Source organism: Melanerpes formicivorus, unplaced genomic scaffold (assembly GCF_026170545.1).
Source record: "Melanerpes formicivorus ecotype bairdi unplaced genomic scaffold, bMelFor1.0.p_v2 SCAF_3, whole genome shotgun sequence".
In the NCBI taxonomy this organism is placed as follows: domain Eukaryota; kingdom Metazoa; phylum Chordata; class Aves; order Piciformes; family Picidae; genus Melanerpes; species Melanerpes formicivorus.
Genome location: NW_027142355.1, coordinates 25,440,135 through 25,464,341, shown reverse-complemented (window position 1 = coordinate 25,464,341; position 24,207 = coordinate 25,440,135). Strand labels below are relative to the sequence as shown.

The 24,207-nt window shown below is 42.6% G+C and overlaps 1 protein-coding gene across 3 annotated transcripts in view; it reads left to right on the top strand.

The window, feature by feature from the left end:
- CHCHD3 (coiled-coil-helix-coiled-coil-helix domain containing 3) overlaps positions 1-24,207 on the top strand; it is a 206,436-nt gene that overhangs the window by 34,580 nt on the left and 147,649 nt on the right. For all 3 annotated transcript variants that reach the window (XM_068169075.1, XM_068169066.1, XM_068169058.1), the window contains exon 3: positions 5,270-5,354. In XM_068169075.1, coding sequence (XP_068025176.1) covers positions 5,270-5,354 — 85 coding nt within the window. The remainder of the gene's footprint in view (positions 1-5,269; positions 5,355-24,207) is intronic.

Genomic DNA, 24,207 nt, shown 5'->3' with positions numbered 1-24,207 from the left:
CTTGTGATTCTAACTGAGAGGCTAATGCATGCTGCAGTACAGAAACAGGATCCTTGCCATTGCCTGAGAGTTGGGTAAGATTTTTTATTCTTTTTTTTTTATCCTCCTTCTCAGTACTCATTGAGAAGCTGAGCTTAGTTTGGAGACAAAGTGTGCCGTTAACTCAGTATCATCTCAAAGTATCCCTAAATCGCCTCAGAGGAGGAAATACTGAAGTAGTGTAAATAAGATGATTGTCCAAATAAAGGGTTTTGCCTTTTCATTGGGGGTTTGTGAGAATAATGTGGCACAAGACTTGTGTTTGCCTATACATTTTCATCTGCATTAATACAATTTTAGGCTGAGGTCTCACTTGCCATTCACAAGCATCACTTATCCACATAACTGTTTCAATCATCCAAGCAGTTGCTGTGTCAGGCAGGGTGTATATTGATTAATTCCACCTTACTTAAGATGCTTATAACTGAATTAGTTGGCCAAGGCTCCTGAGGAAGCTGCTACTTTGTTCATTCATAAAGTTTGCTGTTTTATATGCCTGCTTCAGGATGAGAAGAATTGTGGACTGGGATGTGAACTATAATGAGAATGTGGAGTAATGATGTTGGAGATAATGTGTAGATACTAAGGGTTAGGGTTGGTCTGGCCACTAGACAAGTGACAGGCTCTGTATATGACACCCTCTGCTTTGCCAAAGGGCAGAGAAAGAGAATAAGGGAGAGAGACCAGTGGGTTGGGAAGGAAACTAAACCATTTGGAATAGAAACAGTAACAATAAAATAAACCAAAATGGGACCCAGCCTCTGGTGGTAGTGATCACACAGTCATCACTAGTGCTGGGACCAGGCACTGCAGAAGTCCCAGGCTGGACTCAGAGGGAGACAAGAACCAGATTTGGGCTGGATTGTAGAACTGGATTCAGGAATACGTAGAATGGGATTGAGTCATCCCTGGACAAGAGCCATTGCAGAAAAGTCTTAACCCTGGATGGAATCCCTTCTTGGTCAGCTTAGGGTTGCCTGTCCTGGCCACTTCTCCTCAGAGGTGCCATTTCTTATTCACTGCACCCCAACATGGGACACAAGATGTAGCAGTGCCCTTGGTCTGCACAGGAGCAAGTCTAAGCAAGAGCCTTTTTTCGCCTCAGTCCTTGGCAGTGGCAGTAGCTCTGTCAGCATTGTCACTGGTAGAAGCAGCCAATGTGTGCAAATATGCTCTCAACTTCAGCAAGTGCAACTCCTGAAAAGAGCCTGAGCTGAGAAGAACAGAATTAACCAAGTTGGAAAAGACCTTTAAGATCAAGTCCAACCTATCACACACCACCATCTAATCAACTAAACATAGCACTAAGTGCCCCATCCAGTCTCTTCCCAAACACTTCCAGTGATGGCAACTTGACCACCTCCCTGGGCAGCTCATAGGCTGGCTGCCTACCCTGGCAGCTCATCTTCTGGCACGTTGGCACAGCCTGTTCCTGTGCCCTCAAGAATTCATCCTTCAAGTAGGTCCAGCCCTCCTGGACCCTTTTGTTTTTAAGGGCTGTTTCCCAAGGTACCTTCTCAGTTAGTTCCTTGAGTAACCTGATGTCTGACCTACAGAAGTCCAGAGTGGAGGTTTTGTTGCTGCCCCTCTAAAGCTTGACTGCATATTGAAAACTCAATTATCTCATGGTCACTAGACCCCAGACAGCCTCCAACCACCACACCCCCCCCCCCCCCAGCCCTTCTCTGTTTGTAAAAAGAAGTTCAAGCAAAGCCTTACCCTTGGTAGGCTCATGCAGCAGCTGGGTTAAGAAGCTATCCTCCATACACTCTAAGAACCTTCTAGACTGCCTCCTCTCTGCTGTGTTAAGTTCCCAGCAGATACCTGGCAGGTTAAAGTCTCCCATAAGAACAAGGTCTGGTGATCTTGAGACAGCCTCTAGCTGCCTATAGAATAATTCATCAACCTCTTCATCCTGGTTGGGTGGTCTGTAACAGACTCCAACCAGGATGTCAGCCCTGTTGGCCTTCCCTCTACTTCTCGCTCATAGGCCCTCAACTTGATCATCCTTAATCCCTAATTCCATGGCATCTAGAGCTTCCCTGATGTCCAGGGCCACCCCTCCAGCCCTTCTCCCTCACCTGTCTCTCCTGAAGAGCCTGTACCCATCAATTACAGTGCTGCAGTCATGTGAGTCATCCCACCACGATTCTGTGATGGCAACTACTCATAACTTTCCTGCTGTAATAAGGCTTCCAGCTCCTCTTGCTTGTTACCTATGCTGTGTGCATTAGTGTGCATGCACTTCAGCTGGGCTGCTGACCAAAATTAACTCTGCTTTAGCAGAGGCCAGGACAGCAGAGAATGCAGACTCCAGGAGATCAAAGTCACTAAGGTACATGGCTGTTCGTCACTGGCTTTTCTGTGGGCGTCTTTCTGTTACTTTAATACTCTGGTTGCTGCCTAATATAGCTAAGTAACTCCTTCCAAAAAGGTGGTTCTAGAATTGAGTGCTGTCTCAGTTTTGTGTTCTAATCATTATTCACCCTCTAAGACAGTTTACCTTTATTTGTCAAAAAAAACCCCAACCCCCCCCAAAACCTAAACAAAACAAACTGAGAAGACTACCTAAGCAAGTGGTTTGCTACATCTTAGGGCAGTTGAAGGGAGTTGTATCCCCTTCTAGAACTGAACATGCATATTATGCTTAAGCAATAAGTATTTTGGAATGAGTTTCCACCTCTTTGGTTAGTGGGATTTGAGCCAGATGCTTCATGGAAATAAGGGAGTTACCCATATGGGTGTACTGGAACAAGAGAGCTGCAGAGTTAGAGGTACAGTTCAGCTGGCATAGGTGCAGTTTTATTTCAGACAGGCAGATCTAGATTAAGATTTATATTGGAATAACTCTGCATGGACCTATCTGATTTTTATTTTACTTTTTTTTGATCCCTTTCTATTGCTGCACCTTTGTTGTCATTTTCTTCTCCTCTAGGTAAACTTACTCTTATTGATTGCTATGAATCAACATTTTATGCAAAGTTAACAGCTGTTCTGCTGAAGTTGATATAATTTTAGGTTGTCAAGCTGCTACGTTTTCCCAAATGGAAAATATTGCTGTGGCTAGTGTAGAATCACAAACTAGATTTGGCTTGGGAAGGACCTTTTAAAGGTCATCTAGTCCAACCCCATTTTAGTCAGCCAGGACATCTTCAGCTAGATGAGGTTGCTCAGAGCCAGGAACAGAATAGAATAAACCAGGTTGGAAGAGACCTTCAAGATCATCGCGTCCAACCTATCATCCAACACCACCTAATCAACTAAACCATGCAACCAAGCACCCTATTAAGTCGTCTCCTGAACACCTCCACTGTTAGTGACTCCACCACCTCCCCAGGCAGTCCATTCCAATGGCCAGTCACTCTCTCTGTGTAGAATTTCTTCCTAACCTCCAGCCTAAACCTCCCCTGGCACAGCTTGAGACTGTGTCCTCTTGTTCTGGTGCTGGTGGCCTGGGAGAAGACCAACCTCTGCCAGCCCACAACCTCCCTTCAGGTAGTTGTAGACAGCAATGAGGTCTGCCCTGAGTCTCCTCCTCTCCAGGCTAAGCAACCTCAGCTCCCTCAGCCTCTCCTCATAGGGCTTGTGTTCCAAGCCCCTCACCAACTTCGTTGCCCTTCTCTGGACTTGTTCCAGCAAGTCAACCTCCTTCCTAAACTGAAGGGCCCAGGACTGGACACAGTACTCGGTGTGGCCTAACCAGTGCAGTGTATAGGGGCAGAATGACCTCCCTGCTCCTGCTGGCCACACTGTTCTTGATGCAGGCCAGGATGCCATTGGCCCTCTTGGCTGCCTGGGCACACTGCAGGCTCATGTTCAGCCTGCCATCGACCTGTACTCCCAGGTCCCTCTCTGCCTGGCCGCTCTCCAGCCACTCTTGCAATGGTTCCAGGAGAGGGGCATATACCACCTTTGGGCAGCCTGATCCAGTGTCTCATCACCCTCACTCTAAAAAATCATTAAAAAAAAATATTTAGTTTGAGTCTCCCTCTTTTTCTTCTTCTTTTTAGTTTGAAGCCATCACCCTTTATGCTGTTGCAGTAGGCCCCAGAATGACAGACTGCTTCAGGTTGGAAGAGGTCTTTCAAGGTCATGTAGTCCAAGCCCTCGGTAGTGAGCAGGGACACTTTCAACTGTTAGGTTGTGTTGTCTGGCTTTTGTTGTTGTGTTTTGTGTGTGGTGGTTTTTTGTTTGTTTGGTTTTTAAATTCCTACTCCATGTATCAAGTTGTATTTGGATGGAGGTACTTGCAAAATGATCTCCAAGTGAGGTTGTTTATCTTGGTTGTTTTGTTTGGAGGCTGAAACAGCCTTTTCAGTATGGCTGCTTCTGGAAGTCTTTAAAAATGTAATATTGGCACATCTTCTACTGAAGGAAATAGCAAACCACTTCTGATCTCTGTGGGTCAGATTGTTCAGAAGTAGGCAGCTGCCTGTAGATGCAGAGATAGTTAGTATTGAATGGTATCAGAGTAGTAGCATGCACAACTGAGCCCTGGAATATCAAAGGGATTTGGGAATGGACCTGTTTTGTGTTTCAAAACCTAATTGCATGGATTTTGGGAGCCTTAGAGGTGTTGTTCAAGCTCATGGGATTAGTGGGTCTCATACTTTTTCTGCCTTTGCCTTTATTCATACACTTTAAGTTGCTTCCCTGTTTTTTTTTTTTTTTCCTCTACTTCACCAGACTTTCAATTAATTTACCTGCCATGATTTAAGTGAAAATGTTTTCATATCTGCTTGTTTAAGCAAAGCTGGCAGGACTGGAGGGGACATTTTTTGGTAAAATGAAACTAGAATTATGGGTATGCAGGATATTAGAAATACTTTGTTGGGTAAAATGTACATCTGAAAATGCTGAATTCATCACAGAGGAAGATGTTTCCCTTGGTTCCACACAAATAAAATCAGCATTTCATGACTTCCCTATTTAGGTCTCAATCCCTTCCCCTGATCTTACTTTATAAAGGCAATTGTTTAATTCAACACATACTGTATGTGTTTTACTTTTAGAAAGAATTCATTCCCAAGTTGTTTTAATAAGAGTAATTTTCAGAGGCACTTGTGTTACATGCTAAAATTTGAAAGGTGGTTATAGCACAAGGAAGGACTCCAACTGCTTTATAGAAAACAGAATATAAATAACCAGAAGTGCTGTTATGCAGCTGTATCTGTAATTAGGAATATGTTGTGTTCCCTTAACATTTCATTTAATTTTCTTTTAATTGTAGTTAATGATGAAGAGCTAAAGAAAAGAATAGCTGAAGAGCTGGCATTAGAGCGAGCCAGGAGAGACTCTGAAGCTCAAAAGAGAAGGTTGGTCTGTTAGTAACAATATTTAAAGCAAACATGCACTTAATGCTTTTATTGGTGTTATTTATCCACTTTCTGTACACAGTTATATTTTGTGCTCTAAGATAAAATGGGAGGTAAGATAAGACCTTTGAGCAATAAAGCAAATTTTGATACTAAATGCATGTTAAAACAATAAATGGACTGAAATGCCCTTGTAAGACCTGATAGAAAATGTTGACCTAAATCCCTTTTGACCTCATGAGCCTGGTGGTTTTTTGTTTGTTTGTTTGTTTTAGTCTTTAAGCTCAATCATTTTGATTTCTCTTGAGTCCAAATAATCATTTTGTGATGTAGAGATGCAAATAGCTTGAGAGCAGCGCAGAGGTGAGTTACTTTTTACTCCTCAATTTCATCAAAGGTAAATTTTAACAGCATTAAAAATGGTATTTCTTATTATTTCTGATTTCTAGGTATTTCTGTGAGGTCCAGTATGATTTCAACTGCTTTACTAGTACAGCAGAATGCTTTCAAGTGATAAATTAGTGGTATAAAGCAGTTTGAATAGGAAACACTTTTGATGTCATTCCTGTATATTGAAATGTTACTCTATTGTACAGACTGGGCCAAAATGTGGTTCCCCAGGGCTCAGTACCAGGGTCAGATCTCTGTCAGTGATCTGAATGAGGGGATCAGGGGCATCCTCAGTAAGTTTACGGATAACACTAAGTTGGGTGGCAGTGTTGATCTGCTTGAACATAGGGAGGCACTACAGAGGGACCTGGGCAGGATGGATCAATGATCTGAGGCCAATTGTACTGGGTCCTGCATGTGGGTATCAACAACCCCAGGAGTGCTCCAGATGTGGGGCAGAGTGGCTGGAAAGGTGCACAGTAGAGAGAGACTTGAGGGTGTTGGTTGACAGCCAGCTAAGTATGAGCTAGTGTGTGCTAAAGGTGGCCAAGAAGGGCAAGAGCATCTTGGCCTATTTCAGAAACACTGCAAGCAGGATTAGGGTAGCTTGGGGCCCCCCATGCCTGGCATTGGTGAGATCACACCTCAAATCCTGGGTTTAGTTTTGGGCCCCTTACTCCAAAAAGGACATTGAGGTGCTGGAGTGTGTCCAGAGAAGGGCAGTGAAGTTGGTGAACGGTCTGGAGAACAAGTTGTAGGTATGACTTAAGAGAACTAGAGTTGTTCAGATTGGAGGAAAGGAGGCTGAGGGGAGACCACCTTCCTCTCCATAATTCCTTGAAAGGAGGTTGGAGCCATGTGGGAGTTGGTCTCTTCTCCCATGGAACAAGTGATAGGACAAGAGGAAATTGCCTCAAATTGTACCCAGTAGAATAAATAAAAAATAAACCTTTATTAGAATAAACCAAACCAGGTTGGAAGAGACCTTCAAGATCATCGTGTCCAACCCATCAACCAATCCAACCCACCCAAACAGCTAACCCATGGCACCAAGCACCCCGTCAAGTCTCCTTCTGAACACCTTCAATGACGGCGACTCCACCACCTCCCCGGGCAACCCATTCCATAGCGCAATCACTCTTTCTGTATAGAACTTCTTCCTAACATCTAACCTGAACCTCCCCTGGCGCAGCTTGAGACTGTGTCCTCTTGTTCTGGTACTGGGTGCCTGGGAGAAGAGACCATCATCAGCCTGTCTACAACCTCCCTTCAGGTAGTTGTAGAGAGTGATAAGGTCACCCCTAAGTCTCCTCTTCTCCAGGCTAAGCAGCCCCAGCTCCCTCAGCCTCTCCTCATAGGGCTTGTGTTCCAAACCCCTCACCAACTTTGTTGCTCTTCTCTGGACTCGTTCCAGCAAGTCAACATCCTTCCTAAACTGAGGGGCCCAGAACTGGACACAGTACTCGAGGTGTGGCCTAACCAGTGCAGTGTACAGGGGCAGAATGACCTCCCTGCTCCTGCTGGCCACACTGTTCTTGATGCAGGCCAGGATGCCATTGGCCCTCTTGGCTGCCTGGGCACACTGCAGGCTCATGTTAAGCCTACCATCAACCAGCACCCCCAGATCCCTCTCTGCCTGGCTGCTCTCTAGCCACTCTGACCCCAGCCTGTAGCACTGCATGGGGTTGTTGTGGCCAATGTGCAGAACCCGGCATTTGGATGTGTTAAATCTCATGATTCTCTAGAGGTAGATCATCTCTAGAGGTAGATGAGGAACAGTTTTGTTTCCTGAAAGGCTTGCCAATCCCTGGAACAGGCTGGCCAGGAAAATGGTGGAGTCACCACACCTGCAATTACCTAAAAGGCACATAGATGCGATGCTGGATGTGGTTTAGTGGTGACCTGGCAGTGCCGGTTTAACAGTTGACCTTGACCATCTTAAAGGTCCTTTCCAGCCGAAATGCTTCTGTACTTACAGCAATTGGCAGTTTTATTCTGAAAAAGTGGGCAGAGTCCTGCAGACTGCAGCAGGAGACTTTGGATGCAGCATTTAAAAGCTGTACTCTTCAGTGTTCATGTGGCTCTATGGAGTTACTACTAAGTGAAAAAATTCTAGTTTGAGTTTGAAATGGAGTTTGAACTCAGTTGACTTTTGTCTACAGTCATACTTTCAGTGATTATTTTTTTTTCCTACATAGCTAATATGACACACTGAAGAGAAATGTTAGCCTACACATTGTCCTCCATGCTGAGAATGGGAAAAAGGCTCATTATGGTAGATTAAAAAAATTAGAATGTAATTAGTACTACTTAAACTGTCTGCATATCTCTCAGTTCTTTCTTACACATCATTATATTATTATTTAATTGAGTTAGTTTGATGGAGTGTATAATTACATAGGGCTTTATGAATGTCCCAGGCAAACAAATCAAGCTTTTTGTTTCAATTGGCAATAATGGAAATCAATATGTTCAAGTGAAACCCCCTCTGTACAACTGCGCTTTGACAGGAAAGCTTGTGTTGCATTTGAGCTTCACGTTGATGGCTCTAGAGTTCATCCCAGGGCTGTGCTGGGGACTTTTATGTTGGACATGAGGGGGGGAAAAAGTATTCACTCAGAGGGTTGTAAGGCACCGTAACAGGCTGCCCAAGGCTTTTGGTGGAGTCCCCATCCCTGGAAGGATTTAAAAGATGTGTAGATGTAGTGCTGAGGGACATCATTTAGCAGCAGACTTGTTAATGTTGGGTTAAGGATTGGACTTGATGATAAGGTCTTTTCCAGCCTAAATGATTGTACGGTTCTATGAAACATGATGACAATATGAAAAGGTATTATAGTATCAGTCAGGGTTGGAAGGGACCACAAGGATCATCCAGTTCCAACACCCCTGCCATGGGCAGGGACACCCCACACTAGATCAGGCTGGCCAGAGCCTCATCCAGCCTGCTCTTAAACACCTCCAGGGACGGGGCCTCAAGCACCTCCCTGGACAACCCATTCCAGGGCTTCACCACTCTCATGGTGAAGAACCTCCTCCTCACATCCAGCCTGAATCTCCCCACCTCCAGCTTCATTCCCTTCCCCCTAATCCTCTCACTACCTGAGATCCTGAGAAGTCCCTCCCCAGCCTTCCTGTAGGCCCCCTTCAGATACTGGAAGGCCACAATTAGGTTTGTTTTGAGATTTCAGTATATTGTTATTTGACAGTGTTCAGTAACATGCCTGAAAGTATTCTACAATTCATTTTTCATGAGTTGTGCATTGGTTTGGGAAGTGTGGGTTTCAGATTGGCTTGTCCTATACTTGACTTAGCAGGGAACAATGCTGGAAGCTTTCGTTTATTTGTCTAAGGATTAGTGTGGAGGATGTTTTACAAGCTCTTTTGAATGCACATCTTTTTGTTGTCTTAAAATGAGATTGAAGAAATTTCCTTTTGAAATGTAATATATCAAACAAATTTAAAAAGGAAAAAAAAAGACAAATATCAGGTCTTGGTAGCAGTGTTAATCCTCTTCTAATTTTTCTTATTTGTAATAAACAAAGAGGGGTTTTTATTATACTTTTTACACAGTATGTATAATTCAAACTATTTTAGCCAGAGCATAAAGACTCTTTTTAAGTTCTTTCATGCAAAAAGGAAAGACTCAGGTGTTTACATAGCTTTTAGTTAAAGCCTTTGTAGGCTGGTTGAGGCTAGTGTTTTAAAACCATTCAAGAAGTGCCGTAGTAAATGTGGAGCTGTTCTCCTCCAGATCGTGTTCTCCTGAGCATGAGGTGAACACTACCCTTCTGATGTAATTTATATTATTCACCTTCAGCATGTCTATTTTTCATAGTGGCCTTCCAGTACCTAACGGGGGCCTACAAGAAAGCCAGGGAGGGACTTTTTATAAGGGCTTGTCATGATAGGATGAGGGAAAATGGATTGAAGCTTGTAGAGGGCAGATTTAGACTGGATATTAGGAAGAAATTCTTTACAGTGAAAGTGGTGAGACATTGGAACAAGTTGCCCAAGGATGTTTGAATACTTCCTCTCTGGAGATTTTGGATGAGGTCTTGAGCAGCCTTGTGGCAATGCCAGCGATGAGCAGTGTGAGCAATCTGGCAGTGCAGGCCTAGAGCCTGACATGGTGATAGGCCATGCTCAGCATAAATGCAGAGCCAGCTAGCAGTTCAGCAAAACAGTGCTGTGCCTGCAGCATGTAACTAAAACAGGGCATTGGTAGCTGTAAACATAGAAAGTTATCTTGGGACAACAGGACATGCACCTGCATCAACAAACCTCGCATGTCGTTAGTAGTTGGACCAATAATCGATAATAGTGCGATGTGTGGTCACTCATAGGGAACCAATGAAGCCATGCCAACGAGGCTCTCCGAGTTTATGTAAGTTGTAGAAGTTCCCTTGCTACACACTTCTGCCTTTCCTTTCTCTCCTTTGATTTACTTTACTGTGCTGTACTCGCACCATAGACCTGCAGTACTGGAACAATAAAGGAACAATACTCGATCATATTGGTCAGCTGTATTGACTCCAATCTCCGTCACCCCCATACAGCCTGGTCTAGTGGAAAATGTCCCTGCCAGTTCCAGGAAGGGTTGGAACTAGATGATCTTTATTTAGAATAAACCTTTATTTAGAATAAACCAAACCAGGTTGGAAGAGACCTTCAAGATCATCGCGTCCAACCCATCAACCAATCCAACCCACCCAAACAGCTAACCCATGGCACCAAGCACCCCATCAAGTCTCCTCCTGAACACCTCCAATGACGGCGACTCCACCACCTCCCCAGGCAGCCCATTCCAATGGGCAATCACTCTTTCTGTATAGAACTTCTTCCTAATATCCAACCTGACCCTCCCCTGGCACAGCCTGAGGAGGTCTCTTTCTTTAAGGCCTCTTTCAACACACACTGTTCTGTTATTTTATGAATATATCAATAGTTGTATGAGGCAGAATGCGGTAGAGTGCAGATTTTATCAATGTAGGTGGAGGGATGTACCATACAAATGCACTTGGGCTGTCCAGGGCCTCTTGGTGCGAAGCCTGATGGTGCCTTGAGTGACTGAACACCCACAGGAAGAGCTTTGGTTGCTGCTTCTCTCAACACCTCAGACAGACTCTTGGACAGGAAAATGAGGATTATAAGGCCAGGTTTGCAACTTTTATCTAGGAAAACTAATTCAAAAGTGCTGGACATACACTTTTCTGTGTGTTTTGTTTGGGAAAAATGTGTTAGGTTTATTTACCTGCCATTAGTGAATTTAGCTAGTGCTCTAGTATTAAAAGCTATTTGATCTTGTATTTATTTAATTTGATAGCCCACTACTTTCATGTTTAAGAGACATGCTGATGGTGACAGAAAATTAAAGCTCTTTTGGCTTTACATTCATTTAATGATTATTTTTTACTCTGTATGGTGTATTTTGTATGTGTACATTTCCTTTCTCAAAACCATTATTTTTCCCCCCTAAGTGAAACAACATTTAGATGTATAAATACCTGAAACTTGCAACTGCTCGTGTCTGATTCCAGCGATCTAATAGCACATTTCTCTGTGCAGTGTATGGCTGCATTTGGCTCTGATTGCCCAATGTATTTCACTCATTTCAGGAAGGAAGTTTTAATTTTAACTTGCTACATAATTACTCATATGCGCATAGTACAGATGGACTACTCTTACTATATAAAGTTAAGATCTGTGCTGATTTCTGGGATTAGAGCGAAAGGATGACTCTTCAAATTGTATTTTAATGCTGTTGGTGCACTCACAATACATGAAATGCACAGCTGGTTTTTAAAGAGTTGCGCTGTACAGCTCCGTGAAAGGAGGTTGGAGTGAGGTGGGGTTGGTCTCTTCTCTTTAGTATCAGGTGACAGTACAAGAAGGAATGGCCTGAAACTGTGCCATGAGAGGTTTAGGTAGGACATTAAGCAAAAATTCTTTCTTGAAATAGTGGTCAGGCATTGAAAGAGATTGCTTAGGGAGATGGAGTCACTATCCCTGGAGGTGTTCAAAAAAATACAGGGACGTGGCATTTTGGGACGTGGTTTAATGGCCATGGTGGTATTAGGTTGATGGTTGGATTATATGATCTTAGTCTTAGAGGTCTTTTCCAACAGAAACAATTCTGAAATCAAAAGGCATGGATGTGTATACAAAAAGTAGTGATTGAACCCAGTTTAGAATGTGTTCTGAATAGTATGTCCACTAGTCTTCATATTATTTCTCTAAGCTTCTTCACATAAATTCATCTCTTCGTTTTATGATTGAATAGGATTACTAACCTTTGTTTCTTTGAGAGTTTGGGGTCTCCTGAATTTGTAGCTATATGGATCATAGAATCACAAAACGATTGGAAGGAAGCTCAAAGATCATCTAGTTCCAACCCCCCTGCCATGGGGCAGGTACACATACTGGGTTGCTCAAGGCCCTCTCAAATGTGGCCTTGAATACCTTTGGAATGGCGTAGGGCATCCCTGGGCAACCTTTTCCAGTGTCTCAACACCCTCACTGTAAAGATTTCTTCCTAATCTCCAGTCTAAATCTGCCCTCCTCAAGCTTCAGTCTGTTCACCCTCCTCCTATGGCTACAAACCCTTGTAAAAAGTCCATAGCCAGCTTTGTGGTAGCCCCTTTCAGGTACTGGAAGACTGCTGCAAGGTCTCCCTGAGAGATTTCTTTCCTCCAGGCTGAACAGAACCAACTGTCCCCATAAGGAAGGTGCTTCAGGCTCCCAAGTAGTTTGAAAACTAGAAAGATCCTTGGGAATTTAAACTTCCCACAAGTAATGCTGAATCTTTTCAAAGGAAGTCCCTGTACAGGTTGTGGAATCATTTTAAGCTGAGCTGAAGGTTACTAGCTACAGTCATGAGAATGTGTGTCTTTTAGTCTTCATGAGCATTTGAGCATTACTTATGGCAGAATTCCACCATGATAGACTTCCCTGAGTCAGGATGCTGCCTCATCTCATTGTTTGTTGCAGTACAAATAATGGAGAAACATTCCTGGAAGTACTTCAGAAAAAGCTGCCTTTCAGCTGATTGTCCACTGGGAATATACTTACTTGGGTAGGCTGCACAGAGTGGGGACTCTGCCCACTTGTGGAGACTCACCCCTGGAAATATTCAAAGGTAGGTCGGATGGGGCCTTGAGCAACCTGGTCTAGTGGGAGGTGTCCCTGTCCATGGCAGAGGGGGTGGAACTAGATGACCTGCAAGGTTCTCTCCAACCCAAACCATTCCATGAATGCAGTCACTGGGTATAGAAGCTTTTTTCTTTTCTTTTTTTTTTTTCTTTCGTCCTTTCCAGCATATTAGGAGGAAGCCAAGTTTGTTCTTTCAGAAATGAGCAGAGTTGTACATAAAGGAAGGATGACTACTTGTTTCTTATTTGCTCTTGTGTCTCCTGACCAGTGTTGGAGATAGGTTGTATGAGTATGTTGGCCTTTGGTCTGACTGGTGTAGGCACTCTAATGCTCTCCAATTAGTTATTGAAAAAAGCAATGTATTAACTCCCTCTTGTGTTGCCTAATAAAATTAAACTGACCATAAAGTCTGCTCAAGAGCCAAAGCTGATTCAGGGTTACTCCCTGTACTCAGCCCAACCATTGTTTCTCACTTAGCTTTTTGAACACTTGAAATGTTTCGTCTTTAAGTATTTTAATTTTGATAAATTAACTTTTATTGGATTGCAACAGAGTTGTCAGCAATTCCATTAGCAGATGTGAACAATTAATGTCAGAGATATGATCTTTGACTCCTGAATGTCCAGGAACCTTGAGTCTGTCAGAACATGGTACTGGAACTGTTGTGCTGTCCCTGTTAACCTGTGTGCCTCAATCTAAATCTGTGGGAATAGCTTGATTATTTTCTTTTCTCTGCTTATTCTTGATAACCTCACCAAATGTGTAGCGCTTTTCCTAATTTCCCAAGAAGCTGATGAATAAAAACTGTTGATACTAGGATTCTGGAGAACAGACATGAAGAATTAAGTGATTTTACCTCTCCCATCTTTAATGTCTGTACTAATTAGAAGTTTATCTGCAATAGATGCTGACTTTGTTTTGGAATATAAAACTGTTTATTTGTTAGTCTGTGGTACTGTATGGATGGTGCTCAGGGAACATTTTGTTTATAAGGGTTTGCATTATTAAAGGCACAGATACCTTGAGAAAGCATGAGTTTATTATTTTATCAGCATAAAGAGAAAACTTCAGCTGCTTACAACCTCATCAGGCTGAGATTCCTTCTCTAAAATAGATAGAAGACCATACTTAGAGGCAGGTGAAGGATGTGATTTCCCCTAGAAAATGAGCATTCATGAAGGATTACTTAGCTTGTTTTTGTCCCCTTGAAAATCAGGGAAATTTCAGTCTTGGTTTATCATGTGTCTCAGGCTAATTGTATTTGTGGGGTTTGAGTCTATTTTCTTGGCAATGTTTCCTAGTTTCTAGTTTTATAGGATTTGGCATATGGCAAATATTTATTCTATGTGGGATGAGGTGTTTTTGCAGAATGCTCTGCATGAGGTTCCCTTGAGCTGGCAGTGTGCACTTGCAGCCCAGAAGGCCAAACATGTCCTGCTCTGCATTGGAAGCGTGACCAGCAGGACAAGCAAGGTGATTCTCCCCTTCTACTCTGCTCTTGAGACTCCCACCTGGAGTACTGTGTCCAGTTCTGGTGCTCCCAGCAGAAGGACACTGAGCCTTTGGAACAGGCCCAGAAGGCGGCCACAAAGATAATCAGAGGGTTGGAGCCACCTCCCTTGTGTGAAAAGGATGTTGGAGTTGGGACTTTTCAGCCTGGAGAAGGGAAGGCTCTAGGGAGACCTTACTGTGGCTTTTTAAGATATAGAAGCAGCTTATGAGAAAGATGGAGAGACTTTTTTTTTACCAGGGCCTGTAGAGATAGGGCAAGGAACACAGGTTTAAACAGAGAGAGAAGGTTTAGTTCAACATGAAGAAATGCCTTATGACAAGGTGGTGAGATGTGCTGCCTGGAGAGGTGGCAGATTCCCCACCACTGGAAGTATTCAAGGCTGGGTTACATGGAGCTCTGAGCAACCTGATGTAGTTGAAGATGACCCTGACCCATTGCAGGGAGGTTGGATGACATGACCTTTAAAGGTCTCTTCCACCCAAACCATTCTGTAGTTCTGTCATGGCTTTTGATAACTCTTGGCTTTTGCTTTCTTTTGTCTGTTTTGTCTGCTCTGAGGACTTCAACTTTTATCTGGAAAACCATGTGAAAAATGCTTTTCTTGAGTAATGCAGATGATAGATTTTTCAAACATTCCCTGGTAATGAATTGCTGGAGTCTGTTCTGCTTGACTAGCTGGGCTCCATATGGTGTGGCATTTTATCTGTCATTAGCTGGAAAACTTATTGCAACCTCTGTGTTTCTGAACATCCTCATCTGTTAAAATAGAATCTTTTTCAACTCTAAATCAGCTTTTAGAGCCATGTAGACACTGGTGCACGAAGGTGGCTCGCAGTGGTAGGTTATTAGATTGCAGCCATTAGCTTCATTATGTTTTTGTTGTTGCTGTGCTTGGAGTAGGGTCCCTGTATAACTGCAATTCACTTCAGGGTTTAATTGATACTCTGATGTGTCTGAGTGCTTCCCCCCCACCTTGTTTTGTCATGTCTCAGCAGTACATTGCATCTATGACAAGCTCTTAGTAAACTTGGAGTAGTCAGCTTTTGCAGAGGAGAACAGCAAAATTTGCCAGGAAAAATGTGTAGTGAAAGAAGAATAAAGAATAAGATTGGAGAAGAACCCTTTGGGAAACTACACACCAAAAATGTTATATTAAAATCAATAGCAGGGCTTGACCTTTCTGTGCTGCTCTATATTTTAAAGCTTACTATTGATTTTGGTTTTAATAACATGTTTATTCTAGTTTACTGGCATAGCTCTGGAGAACATAAGGGGAAAAAAAAGATTGATTTACTTACAATGTTCATCCTGTAATTTACCAAGGTAAATTTATAGAGAGCATATTAATGTAGCTTCAGTTCATATTGGTAGTGAGTGCACTAAATCTGGTGAAAACTTTTTTTAAGTAGATTTATATCTAAATTATTGTATTTATCCCAGGTAATTGCCTATGCTGAATGGGAGAGGCTGGCTTTTTCTTGCACGAGGCTTCTGTCACAGGGATTTCTTAAGACTGATTAGCTTAAGTGTGAAAACAGTCACAAAAATCTCTTCTCTACTCCTGACAGTAGGATGGAAAGATGGAAGTACTTGGAAGCAATAAAAGTGGTGATAATTATTTTGAGTTCCAATAGATTAAGAGTTTAATATCTTCTGGCATGAGTGACCATATTGTTAAAGACAGCTGAAGATACTAACCAACTGAGTCACGTTTAGGAATGCAAGAGTTGGGATAACAGAGCTAGCCCAAAGCTTGCCTTGGTGAGCCTTGCTCTGAAAATGCTCCATGAGGTATATACTGCACAGAAAGATTCCAGGAGTGTTTGAAAATATAATTGAGAGAAAGTGCTTTTAGATGGAAATGTTGTAGTTCAGTGTGTGTGGAGTTAAATGCTCTGGATTGAAAGGTTTATTTTAATATCTCCTTCAATGACCCGGAAGGAGGGCTGGAGTGGACCCTCAGCAAGTTTGCTGGTGGTACAAAATGTGGAGGAGGGGCTGACACTCCATCAATCTGTGCTGCCATTGAGACCTGGACATGCTGAAGAGTTGGGCAGAGAGGGGAACCTTGTGAAGTTTGTCAAGGGCAAGTGCAGATTCTTGCACCTGGAAAAGAATAACCCCTTGCCACCACTACAGGTAAGGCGTTGACCTGCTGGAAAGCAGCCCTGCAGAATAGGACCTGGGAGTGCTGCTGGGCATGTTCACTGTGAGTCAGCTATGTGCCCTTGTGGCCAAGGAGGAAAACGTTCTTCTGGGGTGCATTAACAAGAGTGTGGCCAGCAGGTTGAGGAACGTTCTCCTCCCTCTCTACTTTGTCCTAGTGAGGCCATAGCTAGCATCCTGGATCCTGTTCTGAGCTCCTCAGTTCAAGGGAAAGGGGAACTACTGGAGAGAGACGAGTGGAGGGCTGTGAAGATGCTGAGAGGATTGGAGCATCTCTGAGGAGGAAAGGCTGGGAGACCTGGGGCTGTTCAGCCTGGAGAAGAGCAGCCTCATAGGGCATCTTCTCAGTGCTGATCAGTATCTAAAGGGCAGTGATCAAGAGGATGAGGTCAGACTTTTTCTCAGTGATGTCCATCAACAGAATAAGGGGCACTGGGCACAAACCAGAACATGGGAAATTTTGTCTGAACATGAGGTAGAACTTTCCAGTAAGGACACTGGAGCACTGGACTGGGTTGTCTGGAGATGATCTGGAGTCTCCTTCTTTGTAGAGGTTCCAAATCTGCCTGGATGTGATCCTGGACAGCCTACTCTGGATGGCTCTGCTTTGGCACGGAAGCTATACTAGATGATGCCCGGATGGTCCTTTTCAACATCTACCATGCTTGGGCTTCTGTTGTTTTTGAAGTGAAGCTTTGTCAGTGCTGGCAGGTTTACACAACCTATGGATAATGGTTTCCTCTTTGTTCATGCACCTTTATCCAGTCTGACTTTTCTCAAACAAGCACTGGGAAGCTTAACCTTTTTCTAGTATCCCAGTATGTATGTCAGAAGGAACCCTGGCTGTTGATTTAGGAGAGCAAAAAAGGAACATTTTTTAGTGATAAACAGGCCTTTGGAAGATAAGTCATAAATTAAATATATATGTGAATGAAAGCTAATGTGACATCTGATGAGCACCTTCCCTCTCTGAATGTTGCACATAGGCGTGCAGGAGTCTCCTTCCATATCTGAAAATGAATAATTGGTAGAGAGAGGATGTAAAATAGTAATTGGGTAAGATTGTAGAGAAGGGTTTTCTGGAGTGTAAATCAATGCCAGGCAGTGACAAAGGCTATTTGTGTATCAAAATCCTCACATTTGGCTCTAACTGAATTTATAAATATATAAAAAAGGAAAATTACTTCCTTGGAGTGTTCAAAAGACCACTTCAGCTTCAGGGTTGGGGAACCTGGCACTAAGACATCAACAAATTTTGGCATTGCTTCTACAGGTTGACTTGTACTTATTCCCCTTTTCTAGACCTGCCCTTTCATTGTTGTTTTTCCCTCTCTCATAGCAGAAGTTGTCTTCACCTGATCTCAAACACAGCACAAGATTTAAAAGTGAATTTTTTCTTCCCCACCTACAATATTACTGAGGTTTAGAGAACTATGGAATAATACTGTGCTGTTGTAGGGAAAGGAATGAGGAGGGTCAGACTGGGTCAAGACTTCTATGGGCAATGGAAGAAGCCAAGATTAAGTATGAAGACATTCTGGGTTCTGGCAGAGGTTAATCTATAAAACTGGTACTGTCATCAGGTGGGCTTTTCCAACTGATGCCTGTTTGAACACATAACTTTATTAGGGAAGCCTCAGTCACCTTCTGGATGGGTTTGAATTCTACCCTTTTTGAAGGCCTGAAAGCTTAGTGCATACTCTTAACTGCAAAATGACGTGGGAACAAAACCATTTGAATTACGCAACACCAGGTTAGAGGGACCTTGAGGATCACCTGGTCCAGCCTTTCTTGGGAAAAACACAGTCTAGGCAAGACAGCCCAGTTTGCACAGGTGCTGCTTGTGGAGTAGAGGGTTTGGAAATACCAGGCTACCTTAGAACCCTGCTTTTATTACTGTATACCCTTCTGGGAAGGTGAAACAATATTTGGCAATAGTAGAGTTACTCTTCAAACATTCAGTTACTGATCTGACCCCATTAATACCATTGTCTAGTTCTCAGTATATACAGAGATGAATCTTGGTGACAGGAAGTGGAAATGGGAGAAAGCAGTGTGCTATAATTCACTCCTACCTTTATAACCCCCAATTTTCAAGGGATTGTTTTTCACTTTGGTTTTAGAACTTGGCATCTCAACTGACAACTCATATACCAAGCTTCATCTTGATAAGTTTATTTCTAGGAGAGATGGAAAAATGACTTGAAGCCAGTTGAGTTTATACGGAGAGAGCAACAGCAAAAATAATACTGCTTCATAGTTGGATTCCAGTAGGGAGGAGGCAAACTCTTCCCCCCCGGCAATTTTAAACAAACCTTTGCTTTCAAACTGCTGAGCTCATTCATTTTGAAAAGTAGCAGATGAGTAGGCATAGAGGAGAAACACTTAAATTGTAATAATAACAAAAAATAGTGACTGTCACTTTATTTTAACGGATAATTAATGTTGTCATAATTTCATGACTGCCTTTGCAGATCCCAAGAGGAGTGATATTAAGTTTGAAAGTAATTTCAAGTGGAGTTATGTAGATATTGGGGGAAAAAAATCTTAGCTAAATACATACACAAATTATGCAAAGCAGTTTTACTATTCTGGCTTTGGTTCTCTGCATGCCTCTGGCATAGAGGTAGAGATTTGTTGGTCTAGTCTGAGTTTATATAATACTGATCTATATGCACATACTTTAAAAACAGTGGGTGTATCAAGTGTAATTACAAAATCCCCTCAAACAGCCTTTCCTTCCTCCTATTACTCATCCTCCCTCCCCCCAGTGCTCCCTGCTAAAATCCTGCACAACCTGAGTATCTTAAGGTCAACTTAGCTATCAAGCACCGCTAAGTAGGTCTGGTTCTGAGGGACATGGTAGTGTTGGGTTAATGGTTGCACTTGATGATTTTAAAGGTTGTGTGCAGCTTAAATGACTCTATGATCTTTTCTAGGGTATGAGAAGCCATTAGACTGAAAACATTCACTATCTGTATTTCAGTGTGGATGGGCACCACTGAAGAGTTTAGCATTGTGCTCTTGTTTCTTGTCCATTAGCTATTGATCAGCATTGAGAGGATCCCCATTTTCTGGAGCAAAAATTTCTTTTTCTTATTCAGTGCCTGTCTCTTGCTTTGTGGTGGAGAGCAGCACTAGCACCCTTCTGTATGTGCTAACTAGCCCATTGGCACCTTGTGAATGAACTCTGTCTACACTGGGAAGGTGGCGAAGGCTCTGGAGAACAGGTCTTATGGTTGGACTCAGCGACCTTAAAGATCTTTTCCAACCAAAACAATTCTGATTCCGTGATCTGTCCCTGAAATATTGTTGATAAATCGAAGAGCTGTATGTAATTACAGGGTTGGAAATAGTCAGCTTTGATGTTTTGATCAAGGGCTGGCACAGAAAATAATGTGGCTGTTAGAAAAGATTTTTTTGTTGACAGATGCAGTGTGGAGATTGGAAAGACTGCTGGAAAAAGTGACATCAACTGGCTGTTGCTACTTGAACTCATTGTGGGTGATTTGGGAAGTGAAATATTTGAATTAGGAAGCATTTGAGAATGGAGAGAAATGTTGAAGTGTAGCAAAGTCGTAACCAAGACAATTTGCATTCAATTCCATGGATTTCTTGGGTTTTGTAACAAATTTCAGCCTAAAGGAGTAAAGCCAAGCGTGTAACGTCTTGCCCTCCTGGTTATTGCTACTGGACATGTCCAGACTAGTTTAAGAATTGTAAGATACATTGGGACTGACCAAAGGCAAGCATGAAATGGAGCATATTGGCTGGAGGAGTTAACACTGTGGGAAAATTGCTTGCTGCGTAGGGATCTATTTTGGAGTTGCTGTCACTTCTGCTTTCTCTAATATTTGTAATGAATGAAGTGCTGATTGTATCCATGTATGGGCAGCATTAAGGAGGAGCAGGTCACTGGGAGGAAGTAGTGAGTCTAAAAGAGGGCACAGTAATGATTGAGGGCTGGAATCCCTCTGCTATGAAAACAAGCTGAGAAAGTTGGGCTGGTTCAGTGTGGAGAAGGGAAGGCTCTGTGGAAACCTTTTTGTGGTTGTCAAGTATTTAAAGAGGGTCTATAAGAAAGATGGGGAGAGACTTGTAGCGGAGCCTGTTGTTGCAGGACAGGGGTGATGGTTTTAAACCGCTAGAGGAGATTTAGACTAGGTAGAAGTAAGAAATTCTTGAAACTGAGGGTGGTGACACTGTCCCAGGTTGCCCCAAGAGGCGGTAGAACCATTCCAGGTTAAGTTGAACGGGACTCTGAGCAACCTGATCCAGTTGAATATGTCTGTGGTGGGTTGAAGTTTCCCCCCCACCATTAACTTTGCCAAACCAACTCAGGTAGAAGCAAATGAAGTTGTATAAGCAAAAACTACACTCTACAATGGAATGCAATGAATCTATACAAAAGGTACAGTGTTTACAATATTATACAGATATTTACAATTAGCAAACAACACGAAACCCCTCTGGTCAAGAGACCAGGGAAGCTGTTCCACTGCCCTCCTACCACCTCCCTGTCCCAAGACAGAAAGGAGTGGAGAGAGAAGCAGTGGGTTAGACTTAGCCAAGGCCAGCCAAAGCATGCAGATTATCTTTTGGGAGCAAAGCAAAACCAGCCAAGATCAGAAGAGAAGAGAAAAGGGGAGAATTGTTATGGTGTAGCCTGTCTTATTCCAGATATTTACCCAATGAATTTATTTAGAATAATCTTTTGTTTTCCTTTTGACACTCAATAGTCCTTTATTTATATTTTTCTACTTTTCTGCTCAAAATCTGTAATTACATTTTAAAGGTATAGCCGAAAATCACTGCAGTGTCTCTGGTCACTGCAGGGAGTGTTGGACTAGATGACCTTTCAAGGTCCCTTCCAACCTAAACCATTGTATGATTTTTAGGTAAAACAGTGGTTTTCTCATTAAATTTAATAATATGAATTGCAAGCATTAGAAAATAACCATTATATACTATAAGATTATAGGAAAATCCCACTCTTGATTGTGTGCAGTTTGAGGTAAGCCAAGAACCCCTCACATGAAACATACATTTACATTTGCTTTCATTCCATTAATCTGCAAGTCAGAGATGCTTCTGGCCCACATTATAGGATAAAAAACCTTCAGAACCCATATCCTGAGTGTGTAACTTGGCATCTCTCTTCTCCTCATGTATTTTAACTTCATTGGGAGCTGTCAGAAGTTACCTGGCTTTTATAGCTGTGGAAAATCAGCTGGGATGATTTCAGTTGGCCTGTCCAGTGCTTGGCTGCACTTTGTTTATGATGTAAGAGGGGAAGCTACGTCAGTAGGTCTGGAGAATCCATAGATTTGGAGGGCTTTCTCTTTAGCATCCTCTTGATATACAGGACAAATTCTGTTACTTGCATTTGATGGGAGAGGGATTCCCAGCATTATTGGTGACTTCTGATACCTTCTCTCCTCCCACATACCTAATGATCATGAGAACTCTCTTGTCAGTTGTAGAGAATTTGTCAATTTTGACTGTGCATGCTGCTGTCTATAAAGAAGTGGAGAGGTGTTTGTAGTCACATTTGAGTGTGATGCACATCTTTATGGCTTTTAAATCTTTCCAGAGATGGGAATTCCACCACTGCCCTGGGCAGCCTGTTCCAGGACTTGCTAAACTTTTTGGGGAGGAAATTGTTCCTAATGTCCAAACTAAATCTGCCTTGGCACAACTTCAGCTTGTTTCTTCTTCTCTTGTATTTACTTGGGAGAAGAGACCAACTACTCCTTTCAGGTAGTTGTAGAGAGCAAGAAAGTTTTCCTTCATCCTTCTTGTCTTCCTTAGCTGCTTTTCACAAGACTTGTGCTCTGGACACTTCAGCAACTCTTTGGACATGGTCCAGCACCTCAGTGTCAGTCCTGAAGTGACAGGCCCAACATGGAAGTAAGATGAGGAACATCCCCCTTCACCTGTAGGATCCAAAACCTTGTGTAAAGAGATAATAACATTTTAATGGGTAAATAGTTGTCAAAAGTAACTTTCATTGAGAAGAACTTCTTTGTGTTGTCTTCCTGAAACTTTTGTGAAGGAAAAGACATCTGGATAACTTGTTTCTGTATCTCAATCCTTAACTACACTTTGTAGAGGTAAGTGAATGTTAGATAATATATTTGACTTTGCAGTCAGATGAATAATAATTTGCAAGAAACTGAGTAGGAGAAATATTCATTTCACACTTCTCAGTCCTCAAGTCAACTTCAAGTTTTTTTCCTGATGTCTCTTGCTGCTTTTCAACTCCCTTGTCAGCTACAGTGATTTTCAACCACAGCCTTCTATGGCACATTCAACATGCACTCATTAAATATTGAAACTCTGTACTCAGAAACATTATTCATTCATTAATATTGGATCATGGCCTAAACTGCATTGTTCAAAACATTTTTGGATGTTATGAAAGTCTGTCAGAAAGCATTAACAGACTTGCTTGTGTCAAACTAAGGGAAAAAACCTGATGAACAGTTTCCACTGTAAACATATTGTCCTCCTATCTTGAGTCAGTGGAGGCTTTTTTGAGTTGAAGGCGTATGCCCTCCCATCTGTGGGGAAGGACTGTGGTGGTGGGCAACAGATTCACTATGAGCCAGCAATGTGCTCTTTTGGATAAGCAGGGCAACGGTCTTCTGGAGTGCATCGAGGTGAGTGCGTCCAGCAAGTGGAAGGCGGTTCTCCTTCCCCTCTACTCTGCCCTGGTGAAGCCACATCTGTAGTCCTGTGTCCAATTCTGGGCTCTCCAGCTCAAATGAGGACTACTGGATACAGTTCAGTGGAGGCTATAAAGATGCTGAGGGAGCTGGTGCATTTCTGTGAGGATAAAAGGCTGAGCGACCTGGGACTGTCTTGCCTGGAGAGGAGTGGACTAAGAGGAAGTCTTATCAATGCTGATGAGTATCTAAAGGACAAGAGGGTCAAGAGGGTGGAGCCAGACTCTTTTCAGTGGTGCTCATTGACAGGAAAATGGTCAATGAGCACAAACTAGAACCCAGGAGCTTCCATCTGAAAATGAAGGAAAACTTTCCTGTGAGGGTGCTGGAGTACTGGAACAGGCTGCTCAGAGAGATTGTGGAGTGTCCTCTGGAGACTTTCAAACCCCACGTGGGCATGATCCTGTGCAGCCTGCTCTGAGTGACCCTGCTTTACCGTGGAAGTTGGGCTAAATGCTCTTCAGAGGTTCCTTCCAACCCCCACCATGCTGGAATTCTGTGTGATATACAAATGGAAGCATTAAGAGATGAAGGAAGTGGCAAAACCACCTTTAATAAAAAGAACCAACTCTCATTGTCAGAAATGATGCAGATATATTCTGTTGAATACTAAAATATTTAGGTTTATGCCTTACTACATGGAGTTCATATTTAAGAATTATTTCTGACTTCAAAGGCTAACATTTCTTTAGACTTTCCTATGGTGTTTTTTTTTTTCTGGAGGAAAGGATGATTTTCCTGATAGCTAACTTTGGAACAGGAAATATTTTGATTTTTGGTTGGCTGTAGGTAATGAAAAATGACACAGTTCATGCTTTGGGCTTGAACGAGTTTATCTTGGATCGGCGCAGATTCATCAGATTGTGTAGCTTGGAGACTGTAATAAAGATACAACAGCTGGCAA